The 19,577-nt window shown below is 37.7% G+C and overlaps 2 protein-coding genes across 5 annotated transcripts; one reads left to right on the top strand and one right to left on the bottom strand.

Moving 5' to 3' along the window:
• Window positions 1-1,811: 1,811 nt before the first annotated feature.
• On the bottom strand, window positions 1,812-15,746 carry LOC109093432 (protein NLRC3-like). 2 transcript variants are annotated; one of them, XM_042776017.1, is made up of 11 exons: window positions 15,350-15,746; window positions 14,959-15,040; window positions 13,113-14,876; window positions 12,654-12,821; window positions 11,641-11,814; window positions 11,260-11,436; window positions 8,953-9,141; window positions 6,265-6,420; window positions 4,456-4,629; window positions 4,107-4,153; window positions 1,812-4,027 (listed from the first exon to the last, which is right to left on the bottom strand). In XM_042776017.1, the coding sequence occupies exons 2-11, from the start codon at window positions 15,027-15,029 to the stop codon at window positions 3,408-3,410; spliced, it is 3,540 nt and encodes a 1,179-aa protein (XP_042631951.1). In that variant the 5' UTR covers window positions 15,030-15,040; window positions 15,350-15,746; the 3' UTR covers window positions 1,812-3,407. The 2 variants fall into 2 exon arrangements, with proteins under 2 accessions (XP_042631951.1, XP_042631950.1); XM_042776016.1 differs by having other exon boundaries at window positions 15,314-15,744.
• Window positions 15,327-18,857, top strand: LOC109093433 (membrane progestin receptor alpha-B-like). Of its 3 annotated transcripts, none has more exons than XM_042776018.1 (2): window positions 15,327-15,475; window positions 16,382-18,857. In XM_042776018.1, the coding sequence occupies exons 1-2, from the start codon at window positions 15,383-15,385 to the stop codon at window positions 17,543-17,545; spliced, it is 1,257 nt and encodes a 418-aa protein (XP_042631952.1). In that variant the 5' UTR covers window positions 15,327-15,382; the 3' UTR covers window positions 17,546-18,857. The 3 variants fall into 3 exon arrangements, with proteins under 3 accessions (XP_042631952.1, XP_018962717.1, XP_042631953.1); XM_019107172.2 differs by having other exon boundaries at window positions 15,429-15,562; XM_042776019.1 differs by lacking the exon at window positions 15,327-15,475 and adding an exon at window positions 16,155-16,209.
• Window positions 18,858-19,577: the final 720 nt, after the last annotated feature.

The raw sequence follows: 19,577 nt of genomic DNA, 5'->3' as shown, positions 1-19,577 counted from the left end.
ACTCTAAATATGTAGAAACCTAATTTTTGTAAAGTTGCTTTGCAGGTTGATTTGATCGTAAAAAGCGATATACAAATAAACTTGAATTGAATGAAATTGATGCTTATTATTGTATTCTGCTTTTTTTCTATAGAATTCAAGTATTTTAGTTCATACAATAATACATTTATTTCAATCTCCTACTGAAAAAAAATAGAAACCATCACATATAATTTGTAATGGTTTTACTGGTTATAATGAAATTGTATTGGTTTTAATGGAAACTGTAATGGTGCCTGTTGGTCTCTATTGTTAATGGGTCGCCTTCTGTTGGTGGCTTTTGTTAAAACCATTACATTCTAATGTAATATGTTCCAAAAAACACACTACATGATACCATTATTTAATGGTTTTAATGGTTAAAAGTTGATGGCTTGTAGTGGTTTTTTTATTTTGTTTTGTTAGTTTTTTTTTGATGGTTTCTATTGTTTTTGTCAGCAGGGTCACCATGGGTTTTGTGATGTTATTTGCCATAAATACGACAGGGATGCTTTTTTTTTTTGTGTTGTTAGTTAGTGTTTGTAGTTGTGTTGGGCCTATTTGGGAGAAAATCCAGGGCCGTTTTTCACTCCCAGTCCGTCCCTGATCTCGTCGTGTGTGTGTGTGTGTGTGCGCGCGTGAGAGAGAGACTGTGTCACATCAGTGCAGAGGTGAACCAAGATGAAGTGGGGTCCCCAGGGAAAAATTAAAATACCAGGCCCTTCGAAAAGATTATTTTGTTTTATTTATATATATATATATATATATATATATATAGAGTATATATATATATACAACATACAAAAAGAAGTTAAAACATATAATAGAACATAAATTGTTTCTTTTTTTAAAACAAAGTGCTTATTCTTTAACAAAATATCAGTCTTCATCTTTATGGCAGAAGATACAATACTGTACAATGCAATCTTGAAGAAACAGTACAATCTTAATATTAACAGTAACAATTTAATCTGAAGTAATATTTTCATCAGTGTTCTATCAGCTTTTAAATACTTAAATCTGCATATTTTTATTTACCTTTACAAAGGCCTATTTTTTTTTTTTTTTTTTTTTTTTACAAATACATAATTAATGTTTTGATATATTAAACATAAAATGTTCAATACTGATATTTGAAATTATTTAAATAATAAAAAGGTACTTTAAATGTGAAATTAAAACCTCCAGTAGGTGGCAGCAAGTCACTGCTAATAAGTGAGTCACTGCGATTGAAATTAATCGTTTAAATGTTTGATTCATTCAGGAACGAAACACTGTCATGTTGATCAGAGATGCAAATAGCTCTGTGACCACTGATCTCTATTAAAGATAAGTGGCTTTGTTTGGAATTATTTATGTTGTCGAAATAGTGCAAAAACAGGCAATACGGGTCTCTTAATTAACTTCTAGTGTATTGAACTGTTGTAAAAAAATACTACATTTATAATCATGGTCATTTTTGGAGGAAAAAAACGGACTCTTCATGTGAAATTGATTGACTATATGAAGTGGTATAAAAATTTACATTTTCTGCTCCCATGTTTTGAATTTGTGATCATTCTGAATGTATTTTAATAGACTGAATCATGCAGTGAAAGAGCCAGACTAGACTTCGGTAATGCATGCACTCTGTATGTGTTGTTTTTATATTTTCTGCTCCCATTTTTTGAATTTGTTTGTTTTTTTTTTTTTGTTAATTAAATATATCATTTTTGGTGTAAACTAAACATTTAGAATTTTTACCTCAAGTGTGTTTCTTCTGAGTTTCTTTATGTGTGCTTTTACGCTCATCACTTATGTCTAATCAAGTTATTTGTCCGGTCGGGCAAGTAAAAACAAAAACAAGCGCATCCAGCGTAATGCGAGAGGGGGCCCCCTAGGGGAGATGCAGATATATTGTTCCATGTTATATTAATAATGACATTTCCGATTGTTCAAATGGTCAGTTGTCGGGGCCCCCTCAAAATGTGGGGCCCCAGGCAATTGCCTGCCCTATTACTACGCCTCTGCATCAGTGGAGTCAGCTTTTAATCACGGCTTGTGTACTGCAAATACATACAAGCTTCATCACTGTGTCTGTCTCTGTTCCCCTTTCGGGCTTGAACTGATGGTAAAACTAAGGACATTATTTACTGTCTTTGCATTTATATTGAAAGCTGAAGCTTGCGCTTATGGAAAGGGGCGTTACATTTCCGTGCTTGTGGTGTTCGGCCAATCACAATGCACTGGGTCAGCTGGCCAATCAGAGCAGACTGCGCTTGTCGGAAGGAGGGGCTTTATGCGTTTGAGAGAGGCGGGGCATAGAGGAACTACAATAATCTACAGTATCTGAACATTAAAGCATATCAACATATTCTATTACACCAAATACACAAAATAATGATCTTTAAAATAGCATCATACTATTAAAACATACTATTTTAGGATAGCTTTTATGTGATTACTTTGTTTGTTATTATATATATATATTTTTTTTTTTGATTAGTTTTTTACTGCCTGCACTGTTATGTGTATCTTTTAATTTCATATTTTTATGTAAAGTGCTTTGAGATGCTACTTTTAAAGGCGCTATATAAAATAAAGTTTATTATTATTATTATTATTATTTTTAACTTACAATCTACAAAGGAGTGGAAAAGTGGAAATCAGGATTAGGCATAAAATAATATCTTTTACATGTGAGATGTTAAATCGGTTGCAATTAAAATAAATAAATGAATTAGAAACTAGCATTGGATTTCATTCAGCAAATATGTTGTAGGTTGGAGTTATTAATGTGACCTATCCAGTAAAAATGTAAAATATTCGTTTCAGATCACTGTGGTAAGAAACACCTCTCTGTACTTAAAGGGACAGTTGATGAATGAAAATAAAAAGTCTGTCATAATTTTCTCATGTTATTGCAAACCTGTGTAACTGACTTTATGCCGCGTTGATCTTAAAGGAATATTGCACCCAAAAATGATAATTCGGTCATCATTTACCCATATCCTCATGTCATTCTAAACCTGTATGTCTTACTTTTTTCTGTGAAACACAGAAGAAGACATTTTAAAGAATGTCAGGAACCAAACAGTTCTGGTTCTCATTGACCTTCATAGTGTTTTTTGTCCACACAGTGGAAGTCAGTGGGAACCAAAACGGTTTGTATTCTGTAAAATTTCTTCTTTTGTGTTCCACAGAAGAAAGCCAGTCATACAGGTCTGGAATGACACTAGGATGAGTAAATGATGACAGAATGTGCATTTTCTTTAAGATCAGGTTTTATAAGAGAATGTCTCCCTCTAGTGGATCAACTGCTCTCTCTGTCTAAGTACATTTAATGAATCCAGATGAGCATGGATACAAACACTATCATCAGATATTCAGAGAGCACATTGGTTTATCTATCAAGCCTTTGATCCGTTACATCCCTTACAGTCATTGTAGCACCTGAACATATCCCAGGGATCGTGGTCATGGACACAGACAGGAGGAGGCATGTCCGGTAAGATCTTCACTCCAGCAGTAATACTGACCAGCAGAAAGAGAGGCTGAGTGAACTTAGCGTGGAAAGTGTGGATGAGTTCAGCCTTGTCACCTGTGGTGTCGTATAAGGACAGAGTTCCTGCTGCCCAGTCCAGATAGACTCCGACTCTCCAGGGTGAGCAGTCTGGAAGCCGCATCTCTACTCCTCCATGAAGAGCAATACATCTGGGTAAGGGGGTGGTAACAAAAATGCCCCAGGATTTATTATTAAGTCCAATGCTACAGGCTGCTGAACTTCCCTTCCTGCTTATGCCTTTATAGGCCATTCCAATAGTGGCCCACCTGCCAAACCACTCCAGCTGGAAGAAATGACGGCCGCTAAGACCTTCCCGACTCATGATTTGGTTTTGATTTATGAACCTTTCTTTATGATGTGGAACAGGTTCTGGGTTTCTGCGATACTTTACAAGAGCCTTATCTTCCTCTGACACCTGCACACTTGAAGAAGCGGTGTTTGGATCCCAAGTCAGCTGGCACGCATCTGAAAATGAAAATAAAGTGTTATGATCGCACAATTCGATTTCACAATATCAAATTTAAGAAGAAAGCAGCAGACTAACATTGTCGTAGAGTTTCCATGTCACGTTGCTCCTCTAGGCCGTCCACACTGTCGGTAAAATGTTAAAGAGTCAAATTTGAAGAGAAATTACTTTACTTTATACCACTTTATAATAAGGTCTCATTAATTAATGTTAGTTAATGCATCAACTAATGTTAACTACCAATGAACAATACATTTGTTAAATTATTCATTACTATTCGTTACTCTTAGTTAATAAAATACAACTGTTCATCTTAGCTCAGATCCATTAAATAATATTAACAGAAACAATGTTTCTTTTTAATAATGTTGTAAAGTTTTACCAGAATATTAAAAAGACAGATATTCTACTATTTTTCTAGACTCACATTAATTTCTCTAATCGGGTTGCTGGATCTTCCAAAACGGATCGGAGCTGGTCAAATCCTGGGCCTTTAACAGGATTGATGCTCAAGTCTATTTCCCGCATGTGTGATGGGTTGGAAGAGAGAGCCCTCGCCAAACAAGCAGCTCCTGCTTCTGTGATGCTGCAGTGTGTCATCTTCAGGGAAAAGTATGGAAGCAGATTAGTCTCAAATATAATTCACGCAAAAAACACGATTCACACATGCGTAGACAATTTCACATGCATGAAACCTAATTCACGTACACACAAAAAAAAAATTCACGTGCGTGAAAAAAAAAAAATATTCACAAAAAGCAATTCACATGCGCAAAATAAAATAATATATTCATAAAATACATTTCACAAATGCAAAACACAATTCGTAGATATACAACTGTGCACAAAAACCTTTGAATGTTTAAAATGTACGAGTGTCTGAATGTACAAATCGTCATTTACTACGAATCCACTCGGATTTGTGTGTGTGTTTTAAGACTATCCTGGTAGAGCTCTCTTCCCACGTGGGTTTGTCGTACTCTTTAGCCAATCAGATGCGAGCTTACCATTCAACCAATCATATCATAAGCCACTGAGAGTGCATTCAAGGAGAGTAGTTTTGCACATGTTCAGATGAAGTCACAATAATGGCAGAAGCTTCCTTTGTTTGAGTCTGCACGTCAGAAAAGGAAGTGCTAAAAATCGCTAAAAATGGGCTTCACTTGTCTCAATTGAGTTCCAATTGGGTCGCTGTGTCCATTTCTTTTACTGTCTATGGGATTACTGATGTAAAGGTTTAATTTCCGTTCTAATTAATCCATATTGCGCAAAAGGTGTGCAGAATCGTGCTCCTTGAATGCACTCTCGGTGGCTTATGATATGATTCGTTGAATGGTAAGCTCGCATCTGAGCTAACGAGTACGACAGACCCACGTGGGAAGAGAGCTCTGCCAGGAAAGTCTCAAAAACACACACACACAAATCCGAGTGGATTCGTAGTAAATGACGATTTGTACATTCAGACACTCGTACATTTTAAACATTCAAAGGTTTTTGTGCACAGTTGTATATCTACGAATTGTGTTTTGCATTTGTGAAATGTATTTTATGAATATATAATTTTATTTTGCGCATGTGAATTGCTTTTTGTGAATATATATTTTTTTCACGCCACGTGAATTTTTTTTGTGTGTACGTGAATTAGGTTTCATGCATGTGAAATTGTCTACGCATGTGTGAATCGTGTTTTTTTGGTTGATTTTTTTTTGGGATTATTTTGTTTCATATAAAGGGGATCTTATTTTTTGTTTTTCCTACATCATACAGTGCTGAAATACACTACCGTTCAGAAGTTTGAGGTCAGTAAGATTTTTTTGTTTTTTAATAAATTTGTTTTAATATCTTTTTTTAATGTACCAATTTATCATTTATGCAATTTTGAATCAAAATTTATTTTTAATGCTACTTTTTGTAATGTCTACTCAGTGCCCTTCTAATTTAACACAATAATGATCTTTTTTAGCCAAAATTGATGTGTTATAAATGATCTGTTTTAAATATGTTGCATGTATTAGTTATAAGATGCCAATTAGTAAATTTGACATTAACATTTCAATAATATTGAGAATACTAGCATTCACTGATATCTGTATCCACTTTGATGAAAATAAGTGTTTTCTCTCCCTTGTGTCGTTCCATGATCTATCCTGTCAGTGTTGTACAATATTTAAGATCAGTAAAAGCACACCTTTAGTTACTATTCTAGTCTATTTTCATCTTTTCTGTTCAGACTCACCGGAGTATCTCCAGTTTACAGCCAGGGTTACTCAGTCCAGCAGAAAGCAGCCCCACAGAAGAATCTGTCAGGCCACACATGCTGAGATCCAGAGATCTGAGGCTGCAAGATCCAAGAACTGAAGCCAGAGTTTCCAGAGAATCAACATCTAACTGACTGAGACAAAAACCAAAAACATTACATTGTTAGGTGTCTTTCTCAGCCGTGGACATTCTCAGCTCACTTCCCATCTCATCAGTGTTTATATGATATGTAATAACATGGTTATTCCTGGGACACTCACACAATCTACCAAGAGCAACACAATTGAGCGAAGGGTCAGAGGAGAGACGATTATCATCAAGTGTGTGTAATCTATTAACAGCACAGGCTAAAAATGGTTTAGACATGCTAATAATGAGATGTTAAATAATTAGGCAAATACCAGTAAAGTGACTACTGTAAACCTCAGTAAATCACCTTGCATGGTGATTGCAAGGTAAAAACATAAATTTTACGCCTGAAAGAGAAATTCCTACAAATGCATATGCAGTAAGGTCAGCTGCAAAAATAACTTTACCCACACCTTTTCATCACTAATGTTCCACTGTGTGTCTTTAGTAAATCCAGTAGTTTTTTAATGCCAAAAGAGGGTTTGCGCTGGTGCAAACTGTTATCAGGCCCTAAATGTTTGATGACATAATTCAAAAAGGTACAGTGATTTAATCTATTTTAATCATCACATGTTCCCTAACATCCCCATGTGATTTATCTATGATGTAGATAAAGGCATTTATAGGAATATATTGTTGGTTATTATTTTTTCTTATTAGGTTACATTAAATTCATATTTCCCATCAAATCCGTATTTGTCAATAATATTCAATGTGCAGAAAAACTGCTGAATGTAACAAAACGCTCCAGTTACCAATGAAACCTGGGATCGATCATTGCGGTTACACACTTACGGGGAAACTAACAGCTACACAAACAAATGGTGGTCTCTCCCATTGCGTTGACATGCTTATGGGGAACGTATCCAATATCGCCATGCTATAAGCAAGTGCAGAATGAAGCCACTGCAAACCCAGCCCTGCAGTGCCATGATGAGGGCTCCTAAAAGCAAGAGTCAATTATGAGACCCAAGCCACCAGGGTCTCATAACAAAACCCTCTACACTTACACAAACGGGTTCGGTAAATTAGGCGGACAAAATCCATGCCTTAAAGGGGTCATCGGATGCCCATTTTCCAAAAGTTGATATGATTCTTTAGGGTCTTAATGAAAAGTATAACATACTTTGGTTAAAATTTGTATGGTAGTGTGAAAAACACCCTTTTTACCCTGTCAAAATCAGCTCTGTTTTCAGCACAAAGTTCTAGTCCATGTTGCTTTAAATGCTAATGAGCTCTGCTGACCCTGCCCCTCTGTTTACTTTAGCCACAGAACTTGCTAACTAGCACGTTATTAGGAAAGGCGATTTACAAAGATTCATAAAAAACCCATTTAATCAATTCTACTGAAGCTGGATCACGAATGATTCACTCGAACATAGATGCATTTAGGCAGATCGGGGATTGGCGCATTCACTTCAGAATGAAAGTAACGTTAATCCTCTTCATCTTCAGTGGCTCAGATGTCTGGAGTAAATGGCGACTGCTATATTAATACATCCAACAACAAAACACCTCAATCACTTAATCGGAGACATTCTTGCACCGGAGACGACACAATGGCGGACTGATGACAGTTCAGTCAGGGCAGGTGTAAGGTAAGACACCAGTCCAGTCTGTGCTGAAACGCTACTGTCAATCAACTATCGTGGGAGGGGCCTGTACAGAACAACATCATTCTGACAGGAATCTCAGAACAGCCTGATTTCAGAGGGGATTTTAAAATAGGGATTTAAAAAAAAAACACTGGGTGGATTTCTATCACTATAGGGTGGATGTGTACCCACATTTCCAACACACATTTATGTTCAAACAACAACAAAAGTGAATTTTGCATCCGATGACCCCTTTAAAGGGTTCGTTCACCCCAAAAGAAAATTCTGTCATTAATTACTCACCCTGTAGTAATGAGCTAAGAAGGCTTAACTTCAATTTTGCGAATCTACGAGAATACTTTTTGTGCGCAAAGAAAAAAAAAAGACTTTATTCAACAATTCTTCTCCCTCGAGTTACCGTCTTCCGCTATTTTAGAGAGTATCACAATGCATATGCACACTTTCCCCTAAGCGTAAACAACACAGATTACGCAGATTATGTTCGTGTGTGCTTTCCCCCCAAATGTAAACAACACTGATTACCTTGAATACATTCTTTGATACTCTCCAAAATGGCGGAAAACGTAACTCGGTGAAGAAGAATTGTTGAATAAATTATGTTATTTTTGTTTTCTTTGTGCACAGAGTATTCTCATAGCTTTGCAAAACTGAAGTTGAGCCACTGATGTCACATGGACTGTGTTACTGTTTTTACCTGACTTTTATTTTTTTTGGTTTTGTTCCATTAAGAGATATAAATATTGGTCAGTATTGCTATTGGTGGATTTTGTTTAAAGCCAGAGCAACCAATTCTCAAAAATGAAAATAATATTGGATGTCACAGATTAAAAGTCTGAAAAAGTCTAATTTTCAGACACACGCCAGGAGAAAGAAGATAAGGAATTTAGGCTGGTTTGTTGTAAGGTTTTGATCTGGATTACTTATCATAGCATGGGTGAGCTATCCGCAATGTCTCTAGTTTGAAGCAAGGATCCGCCAGCAGAGAGAAAAGTTGTTGAAGTCCAAGAGTCAACCGTAAAAACAAACTTAGTTCAAGTTTTCTTAGGTGTGAAGGGTTCTCTTGAAAAGCAGAGAACAATGCTGATGCTGTTTCATGCTTTATTTCCAACCTGTAAAGAGAGTTAAGAGAGTTCATGTAAACTTTTCGCTGTAGATTTCATATAATTCTTGTTTAAAAATGAGCACACAGCACATTAAAGGGGTCATGAACTGAGAAGTTATATTTTCCTTGATCTTTTGACATGTTACCGGTCAATGTAGTATAAAAACATCCTGTAAGTTTTAGAACTCAAAACTTTCTCATTAGTTCAAAAACATATTTTATTGAAACCAAGCTGAAAGATTGCCTCTGCAGAAAAAAAATCAACTACTACTACTACTACTAAATATTTGACTCTTTAGCCCCACCTACTGACTCACAAGATGCTAAAGAGATGCAAACACAGGATTACTCCAACAAAACCATAGAGATGTCTCAGAGGATTACAAGATGGTGTGTAGTGTAAGATGTGAAAAAACGTTTTGGATTGGCTTACTTGTGATCGTAACACTGTATATCTACAACGGATGCAAGCATTGTTGCTATGTGTTGCGAAACATTTCTCATTCATGTCAGAAGCAGAGCAAGCACGTAAAGGATGTCACGAATAGAATGATGCAAATAGAATCTGTGCCATATCCAGTATAGACAGTCTCACTGATTATAACGGGTTCTGTTGTCTTTAGTCATGTCTGGTGTAGACATGGAGTAACACTTGGAAAGAACTCCAGATTGTGTCATTGAAACACTCTTTGTTTGTTTGTTTGCTTGCTTTACTTTACTGCGGACTCATTTTTAAATGAGATAGTTCAACACAGGCTTAAGCAGAGAGACTGAAAGTAAAAGATGATGAAGTGCTAAGTCTGACTATATTGGATCCAACAGTAGGCCAATGTCGCAACACATAAGTGTGAGTAAATGTGTTTTTAACACTATCGCATTGTCTGTTCCAGATTGTTTGAAATATACTGAGTATTTATAATTTTTTACTCAATTGACCCATGTTGTTATACATATTTTTATATGTGAAACTGTTACGGTGCTTTTCCACTGCATGGTACGGCACGGCTCGCTTTTGGGGGGTTTTCCACTGTGTACAGTACCTGATACTTTTTTCATACCATTACCAAAATGTGACATGTAAACCCTTTTTTGCCGGAGAGAATTGCCACCACCTGTGTCACTGAACTTGTGACACGAGATTCTAGACCAGCTATATTAAATCAGCCCAGCCAACGAGGGTGGAATTAAATTTTTTGAACGAACGCAACAGTTTCCAACGAGCGCACATTTTTTAAACAACAAAATAATGGCTGTTTCGTGGTCTGTTAATGAAGTACAGACGTTCCTCTTGTTGATTGCCATGGTGTGGTTGAAGTGTGAGGAGTTTATTGAGTGAGAGCTTGAAAAAGTTTTTTTTAACTATAATGACATGTCTATAATCCCGCCCACTCTAAAGCAGTACTAAACTGCAGTGGAAACGCAAACTGAGCCGAGCTGTGCCGAGCCGTACCATGCAGTGGAAAAACGCCATTAGTCATAGCTATTTTGGAGTTTAGTCATGGTCCCTGTCTAGACTATTTTGTAGTTTGTAAAGCTGCTCCTGTGATTAGTAGTTAATCTCCAGCACATGCTCTTTCCCTTATCCCAGGGAACATATCCTAAGGTTATCCTAGAGTCCAGTTCACTGACAAGCTACACAAAATTGCGTTCAAAATCGGCAATGAATCGCCAGCGATTCTGAATGCGATTTTGTGTAGCTTGTCAGTGAACTACGGCTCTGTGTTGTAAATGCTGCTGGAATTTACTGGAAGCGGAGTGAATATTAAACTCGAAATTGTTGCCGTTCCACTCCGCTCACATACTCTGATCTGAACGCATGTGCTGGAGATTACCTACTTATCACAGAAGCGGCTTTACTGACGAGATGCGCATTCTTGGTGGAATTTTGAACAAATTTAAAAGAAACTGTCATCTGTGATCTCAAAATGTAAATATTCTTTGTATTTTATAACTAGCTAAACTGTGCAATTCTTTAGATATTATCTCAGATTATTATGCAGGGAAACACACAGATAGTTGATTCTCAACTATTATCAAAAAACTGTTTGAGTACCTCAACGTGCAGAAATGACACACTTCAGCTTTAAAGAAATCAATCTGTGTTGCTATTTACTGCTTTATTTACCTCAGAACTGTTACTTTGAAGTTCGGGTGTCTGAATGCCTCCGACAGAAGCTGTAGAGCCTGATCTTCAGAACTCCAATAGCATCTCCTCAAGTCTAGCTCTTGCAGACGACAAGAACTGCTACAGAGAGCTGCGGCCAAGATCTTACAACTCTCTAAGGTTTCTATTCCTTGTAAACTGGGGAACACAAAACACAATATTGATAAATAAAAAAATAATAATAACAAAATTTCTACATTTTCTGAGGGGAAAAGTAGTGCTTGTCCATGTTTTATTATTTTTTTTCTAACACAAATGAAGCAGAAGTGTAATACTAGATTTAGTGGTTTGTTCCAATAAATAATAACCACTAATAACAATAAAGTAAATTTTTTTACTAACGTGAGATTTTCAAGGCGACAATCCGGGTCCATTAAGATTTGAGAGATGCTCTCCACTGTCCTGTCATTCTTTCTGAATGAATTCAGCAGCTTCAGCTCTCTCAAATGTGTTGGGTTCAATAAAATCCCTGAGAGCAGATGATCACCATCCTTTCGATAACCAAAATATGGTGTCCTAAAGAGAATATTGTAAAGAAAGATGATGCAAGTACTCGGTTTTAAGTTTTTAAGAGTGAATGTATGTCAAATACCAACTGGGTATGATTTTAACAGAAATGATCCGAAACCAGATAGAGATATGGTTTTATTTTCGGTAATGATTTTATGACTGCCTTAGTGTGAAGACCGGATTTGCCGTTCAGTAAGAGATAAACACATGACCTAGACGGTATTTTAAGGCTGTTACAAAAAGTAGGTATCAACGGATGTATCCTTCACAGAGAAGGAACTGCTCAGTCAAAACAATTATCCAAGACTGAAAAATATTATCCGAGACACAGAAATATTGATTATATTTCTTTACTACTGCAAAGTTTTGCTAAAATGGTTTATTTTAATTAAAATGTGTCATTTTACCCCATATTTGAGTGGACATATTATTTATTAGAGCTCGAATTTCAGTTTGTGTGCGTTGTGTTACAAAATGCATTCTGACTACAATTCATAACGATTCATTCTCAGAGAACATTCGGGAACACTATTCACCGTTAACTAGTTGCTCCTTAACATGCATATTATTTGCATATTGGCCATATACACAGCACATATTATTGCTTTATTCTGTGAGACCAGATTCTAGATCCCTTAACCAAACCCCTTACCTAAACCTAACAACTACAACAACTACCTTACTACCAACAAGCAGCAAATTAGGAGTTTATTGATTGTAAACTCTTAGTTAATTGTAAATATGTGTTCCCTAATCTAAAGTGTTACCCAACACTTTAGAACTATGAGGATCATGTATAACTGGAGGAGGTTCTTCCCGTTTCATTTGCTGTTGTATGGACTCACCTGAGTGCCTCCACTTTGCAATTAGGGCTGCTCATACCAACGGATAATACGCTCAAGTTTATATAACTGAGGGCGTTCTTCTCGATGTTGATCTCTCTGATCCGATTGGCTGGTGATCTAAGAGCTGAGGCGATCAGTGCCCAGCTCAGATCTGTGGCCTCATCCAGTCTTCGGTAGAAAAAAAGAAATGTATAGGATAACTGATGTAAAATGCTGAAATAAATGACGTCTCATGTTGTTCATGTGTCTGTTTATACACACCGAACATCCTGAATTTTCATTTATGTTAAAGCAAAACATACAATTCATTTCTTTGCATTAAACACTTTACTGAGAAAATCAAACACTAATTGAACCTTTACCAAATGGTTTATGGGGTCACACACACACACACACACATACACACAAACACACACACACTCACACACACACACACACACATATTCTTGCTGTGCTCACCTGAGGACTCTGGAGATCTTGATGACGGGCAGCAGTCTCATAATGGCTTCATCTACTTTAGCGTATTTGCTGACATCAAATGTCAGTGATGAATCCTCGGAGGTCAGCAGAGTAGTGGCTATATGTGACCACTCTGAAGGAGTGACGTGCACATCCTCATCCATCTGAAATTCAACCGGGCCTCGATTCTGAACCACAGGCAGGGCTACGTCAAGCTCCTCCAAACAACGAGAGAGATTAACTGAGATCTCAAATAATGGCTTTGCCTTGATTTTCTGTAAAATATTTTTGACTACATCCTCTGTCCTTACACGAAGAGATGTATTTTGGAAAAAGCAGGACAGGAGCTTGTTGCTTGGACCTGCACAGATGCCCAAGAGGAAGAGGAGAAAGATGTCTAGTTGGCCAGTTTTGCTCCTTAAAGCTCTATCTACTGCTCTTCTGTGCATATCAGGTGGTACGTCTGTAGGACTGAGCAACATTTTAGCTTTTTCTGCAAGCGTAAAAGACATTACATTTCCCTTGCTGGGTTCATAATGCACAGCAACATATAATGCTGCCAGGAACTCTTGGACGCAGGGATGCGTGAAGCGGTACATTTTCCCTAAACCCATCAGGTGCTGTTTTCTGAAAAACATGGGCCAATCTTCAGAGAGTTTGACAGGAAGAAGAGGATCAGTATTGGTTTCTTTCTGGTCCTTCTCCATAAAGGTCAACGTGTTCTTTTCCAGCATGTGCCAAGCCAGCTCACCCAACTTCAGGATCTCCTCAGTGCTTGATTTAGCAGACTTCTCCACATGTCTCTTCATTTGAATCAGGAGAAAATGTGTGAACATCTCTGTCAGGGTGAGAGGAGGATCTGTGTTGCAACAGTTACTGAAAAGCTCTTCCAACACAGTGGAAGCCATCTGACAGAAGAATGGCAAGGAGCGCATGATGTACAGGGATCTGGATGATTTCACGTGAACAATCGCTCTTGCAGCAACGTTTTGGTCACGCACTTCACTTCTGATCAGTTCTTCCCACTGTAAGTCATCAAGCCCATGAAGTTCAACCACCCTCTGGATATATTCTGGAGGAATTAGACCTGCATCTTTTAGCCTTGAAGTGACCAAGATCTGGGCAGAAGGAAGAAGGTTCCCTTTGAGAAGATTCACTAGCATGCAGCCTACAGAAACCGGAGTTACTGGGTCAGTGCATGTCTTGGTTCGCTTAAATTTAAGAGTAAATCTAAATTCACCAAGTCCATCCCATATAAAGAGGATCTGAGATCCTTCAAGGGTCTCCGGCTTCAATAACTTTGGAAAGAGCAAATCTAAGTGCTCTATCAGGCTGAGTTTCTTGTCATGCAGTATGTTCAGCTCACACAGGTGAAGGGGAAACACAAAATCAATGTGCTGGTGTGTTCTGCCATGTGCCCAGTCTGAAACAAACTTCCTCACAGCTGTTGTCTTGCCACATCCAGATATTCCTCTCATCATGATGCTGCGGATACGCCCGTCCGTAGAAGAACGAGGCTTCAGGAGATCATCATAATTAATGACATTTTCATCTTTAATGTCCTCATTGTAGGGTCTTTCCAGCTCACGCATCTCATGCACAATCTGGCCATCCAGATGTGTCCTGCTTGACACATACATCTTCAGAGGAATCTCGTCTGGAGCCTTTAGGGTGTCTTCATATCGCTTTCTTAAGCTTTCCTGCAGTAAAGACTTCAAAGTTCGGATCTCCTCTTTAGGAGTTTCTTCAACGCCGAGTGAAGAGCTGGAAATGTGTCAGCTATGTGTTCAGTGTGATTGTATACCGAATGAAAAGACAGGACAGGAGAGAGCACAAGAAAACTCACCATGACTCTGTGGACTGATTATTCATTATTGTTTGGTCTTGAAGAACATTTTCTTGTAGGTTTGATGCCATTGTAGTCAATACTGAAAATACAAAATACACACTCTATACACAGGGTCTCATGGGCTCCTTAAAATGGCTAAAATACTACACATAAAATGTCCCTAATACCTGAAAAAAGTCAATTCAATCTGCTGCTGTCTATATATGTAGGCTACTGTATAGCATGTAAATAGCACTGTTATATTTAGCAGTATTTACGCTTTCTTACTTTCGCTTTTTACTGCTATAGTTATTTACATATTCTCTGCAAACTTTAACCGTAATATCAGAACAATCGTATCAGAATGGATTACCGCAGAAATGCGATGATAAGTTGTTGAGTCTCTCACCGCTGCAGAAGAGGCGTGACTACCGAGAAACATATGAGGAAGAAAAGAGCTCGGGCGGATAATATCCAGCCAGTTTCCACTCCGAGATTAATTGCGGTGTCAGGTTTGCGGAAGACACCAAAAACGGTAAACAAGCCTCGCCTCTTGTAGTGTTTTTCCGTTCTGTGCTCGTTTTGATGTTGGACTGTGAGGCGCATATCGCGTGCTTCTGTGGTAATGTTTCATTACATTTCCTCCGATTGTGATTTAGGACACTTTTTAACAGGCTACATCGGTGCTTCTGACAGTAAATTCGGCTCTTGTTCACGCATGAATGAAATGCGGGAGTATTTCGTTCTTGCATCAACATGTGTTTCACCACAAGAATCCATGATTTCATGTAGAACTGAATATGAAGCAATAAGAAAGAACAGTGTAACTTTGTTGACCACCTGTTGCTATGTGTATAGAAAATGTGCTATCTAATAGTTTAGTTAATGAAAATTGTGTCATTATTTACTTACTCTCATGTATATATATATATATATATATATATATATATATATATATATATATATATATATTACATAGTTTGTGATAGATATAAACTTTTATAGTTATTGTGATATAGATATAGTAAGTTTGGATCTCCTCTTTAGGAGTTTCTTTAGCATCAAGAGCTAATGTTAATGAACTGAACCTTAAGGTTGTATATTAATAATATTGCTAATGTGATCATGTTTTATGCAGATTTTAGATGTAAGATTATTTAAGTTAATGTGAGCATGCTAATCAATATCTTCAGGATCATTAAAAAAATCACAGGTAGGTGAGTTTAATCAGGGTTGGAGCTAAACACTGCAGTGCATTGGCCCTCCAGGGTAAGATATATATTTTTCCTTTAAGGAGTATTTAAATTAACTGTAAAAAAATGCAGAAATATTACTAATATGTATAATTTCTAATGTTATTTGTCAGCTACATGTTATAATTATTATATGTGGGGATGGGCAAAATATTGCCTTCACATATATTTTTCTTTTGAATTCCCAGATACGCCAGTGTGTGCTCCGTTCTGGACCACTGTGTGGCTGTCTGTATCTGGAATGTAAATTCCCATCCTCCGGTACTCCAGAGATCACCATGGCAACAATCGTCATGGAGCGGATTGGCCGGCTCTTCATTAATCTGCAGCAGGTGGGGCGAGTTCCCCAGATGCTCACCGGGGCCTTACCCTCCACGGCCGACACCCTGCGTGACACGGAGGTGCCCTGGTTTTTCCGTGAACGCTACATTCACTCTGGCTACCGGCCGCTGCACCAGAACTGGCGCTACTACTTCCTTTCGCTCTTACAGCGGCACAACGAGACGGTAAATGTTTGGACGCACCTAATCGGCACGCTAGTGGTCCTTGCGACAACCGCACGGTTTACCGAAACCATCGATTTCATGAACGACCCTCATTCCTGGCCGCTTCTCATCCTGCTCTTGTCCTCAGCGAGCTACTTATCCTTCAGCACCGTGGCCCACCTGTTGGCAGCCAGATCTGAACTCTGCCATTACGGCTTCTTCTACCTGGATTACGTGGGAGTGGCGCTGTATCAGTATGGCAGTGCAGTGGTGCACTACTACTACGCCATTGAGGAAAGCTGGCACGCACGTGTACGAGGTTGTTTCATGCCTATTGCTAGCTTCTTGTGCTGCCTGTCTTGCTTCGGCTGCTGTTATGGGAAATATCGCAATTACAGCCTTCCTCCCTGGGTTCGCAAAGTAGGCCAAGTGGTGCCTTCAGCCGCCGCTTACGGTTGGGACACCAGCCCTGTGTTTCATCGCTTTATCGTCTGGTTTCTGTCCTGGACGAGGGGCGACTTCAGAAGCAGTCCTGCTCTGCTCTTTCACTTCGGCCAGGTGGCGTTTTTTCTTTCCAGCGCTTTTTTCTTCACTCAGCCTGTTCCCGAGCGCTGGTTCCCAGGTCACTGTGACTTCTTAGGTCAGGGTCATCAGGTATTCCACGTGCTGATGGCTCTGTGTACAGTCTGCCAGATCCACGCTTCATATTTGGACTACTTCAACCGCAGAGACCTCTATGTGAAGCTCCATGCTGATGGCGAGGCATTGTTCTTTGTTGCGCTCTTCATTTTAACACTCATCACCTCTGCTCTGATAGCCTTGTATATGCTGGCGAAAGTAAAACGATTACAGGGAAAAACTAAGTAAAGAATAGGAATAGTTTGTCCTGTGCTTTAATGGTGGATGGTCAGCGGAGTATTAGAGTTGATGAAATCTGATGAAAAGTTTATTCAAGCCTGCCTAGCCTTTATCTAGCAATGTTTCCTGATCAGTATTCTTGTTAGTCCTGTAACAACATTCCTATCATCACATTCGATTTTACAGTGTTAGGTTAGGGATCTGTGTTTGTATGTGCTGTTCAAGGACTGAACTTTGAGCAAATGCTTAATGTTCAAACCGATCATCATCTGTGTTAGTATTTTTGAATGAGTTTTTAATGAAAATGCTTCTGTTTAAAGTGATAGTTCACTCAAAAATCTACTTGTGTCATCATTCACTTTCTCTCTTCTAGAGAAGAACAAAAAGCAGGTACTTTGAAGAATGTTGGTAATCAAACAGTTTTGACTTTTGTTTCCATAAAATAAATTAAGTCACATAGGTTTAAAGATATTGGAGAGGAAATGATGACAGGATTTTCATTTTTGGGCGAACTATCCCTTTGATGTACCTTACTTCAGTTACACACCAGCCAGCAAGTAAACACTAAAGAAACCAGCGTGCAGTATTGAGAAAATATAGAAATATTTAGGTGTTTAGATGTCTGATTTTACTTGAAGTGTGTAAATTCTAAATTGTAGATTGTGTTATGAATGCTGTATTTTTTATACAAACAAAAGAACAATGTTATATTGTCAGTCATCATATTGGCTTTGAGGTAGTTAAAAAAAATGACAATCAGTCTTCATTTCTATATCAATGATTCAGAGATGTTTATTCTGTCTATGTCTCCTAAAGAGGGACAGTATTACCAGTGCGATCATGATCACTGCTGTGCCTTCATGAGCATTTTAGATGAACCTCAGTAATTCATATCCCACACATCCCGTGTAGCTGATAACTAACACTAGCACTATATTACTGAGATTGCTTGTATTTGCTTTGAATGACCAGTGCACTGATTTTCTTTCTAGTGTTATTGCACTTAACCAAACAAACCAGTGCCTACTTACAGTATAAACCGGGCTCACTTACAGTATGTGGATGTTAAAGGAAAAGGCAATGAAGAAATACATTTATGCTTTCACCAGGTCAACATTGTTCTCTTTTTCCAAGTATCCTTCTTCCTAGTATTACTCTATTTTTAATGTTCATGTAAAAGGGACACTCAGCAATTGCCTGTTCTGATTAGGATCCTTAATTAAAGCACTAAATAATGTTCCACAGTGTATAATGACTGCTACTGTTTTAACAGTATATGAATTACAATGCAGTGATTCAAAAAATAAATACGTAAAACCAACTGCTACTTTCTTGCCACAATTTTATGCATCACAATCATGTGTAAAGGCCTAAATAATGGCAGTCTGACCTTAGAATAATAATGGATACTGCATACTGAGTACTGATCAGTAAACCCCTGAGGGTTCAATGAGGGAATGTTTGAGAATAAATAAATAAACTTTAATTATGTTATTATAAATTATATTCATTTTACATTTGTATTGATGCATTTTAATTTAAATGTCAAATCATTTATAATAGAAGCACTTAATAAAAATATTAAATATTTTTCTTGCGTGTCATGTGACCATTAAATAATTGTGAACACGTTCTGTTCTGTTCAATTACTCATTTATTACAGAGAAGTTTGCACTCAAAAAAAAAAAAAAAAAAAAAAAGATTTAAGGAATTTTAAGGTGTTTTACATATTTTAGTTTATTGTGTTGTGGCTTAGGGTTAAATTAAAATGTCTGTAAACTTAGAAAATGTCCTGGCAACGACCTACCAGCTTTTGCTGTCACTATTTAAAAAGTTAATACACATTTTAATTAGATAGTAGTACATGCTGCACACTCTTGACACATTTCTATCACTTAATTGTTTTGTAGGTGCTTCAATCCCTGTATCTTGCAAATCTGGGCCTGACTAGAACATTCTGTGAAAGAAAGTACGCCTTGTTTGGAGATGGTCATGTGGTTTGAGTTAACACTCAAAGTGAGGCTGTACTGCCCTCTTGTGC

Source organism: Cyprinus carpio, chromosome A19, assembly GCF_018340385.1.
Source record: "Cyprinus carpio isolate SPL01 chromosome A19, ASM1834038v1, whole genome shotgun sequence".
NCBI classification, from domain to species: Eukaryota; Metazoa; Chordata; class Actinopteri; order Cypriniformes; family Cyprinidae; genus Cyprinus; species Cyprinus carpio.
Note: the sequence above shows the minus strand (reverse complement) of the source record. Positions and strands in the feature narration are given on the sequence as shown.

What these genes read in the sequence shown, in the direction of transcription:
- LOC109093433 (XM_042776018.1), top strand. Translation starts at nt 15,383, where the DNA reads ATGAGGAAGAAAAGAGCTCGGGCGGATAATATCCAGCCAGTTTCCACT. An exon ending in TGCGGAAGACACCAAAAACG is followed by an intron (nt 15,476 to 16,381) that starts GTAAACAAGCCT and finishes TTGAATTCCCAG; the next exon opens with ATACGCCAGTGTGTGCTCCG.
- LOC109093432 (XM_042776017.1), bottom strand. Translation starts at nt 15,029, where the DNA reads ATGGCATCAAACCTACAAGAAAATGTTCTTCAAGACCAAACAATAATG. An exon ending in TGTCGCCTTGAAAATCTCAC is followed by an intron (nt 11,437 to 11,640) that starts GTTAGTAAAAAA and finishes TGTGTTCCCCAG; the next exon opens with TTTACAAGGAATAGAAACCT. An exon ending in ACCCGATTAGAGAAATTAAT is followed by an intron (nt 4,154 to 4,455) that starts GTGAGTCTAGAA and finishes TTTTACCGACAG; the next exon opens with TGTGGACGGCCTAGAGGAGC.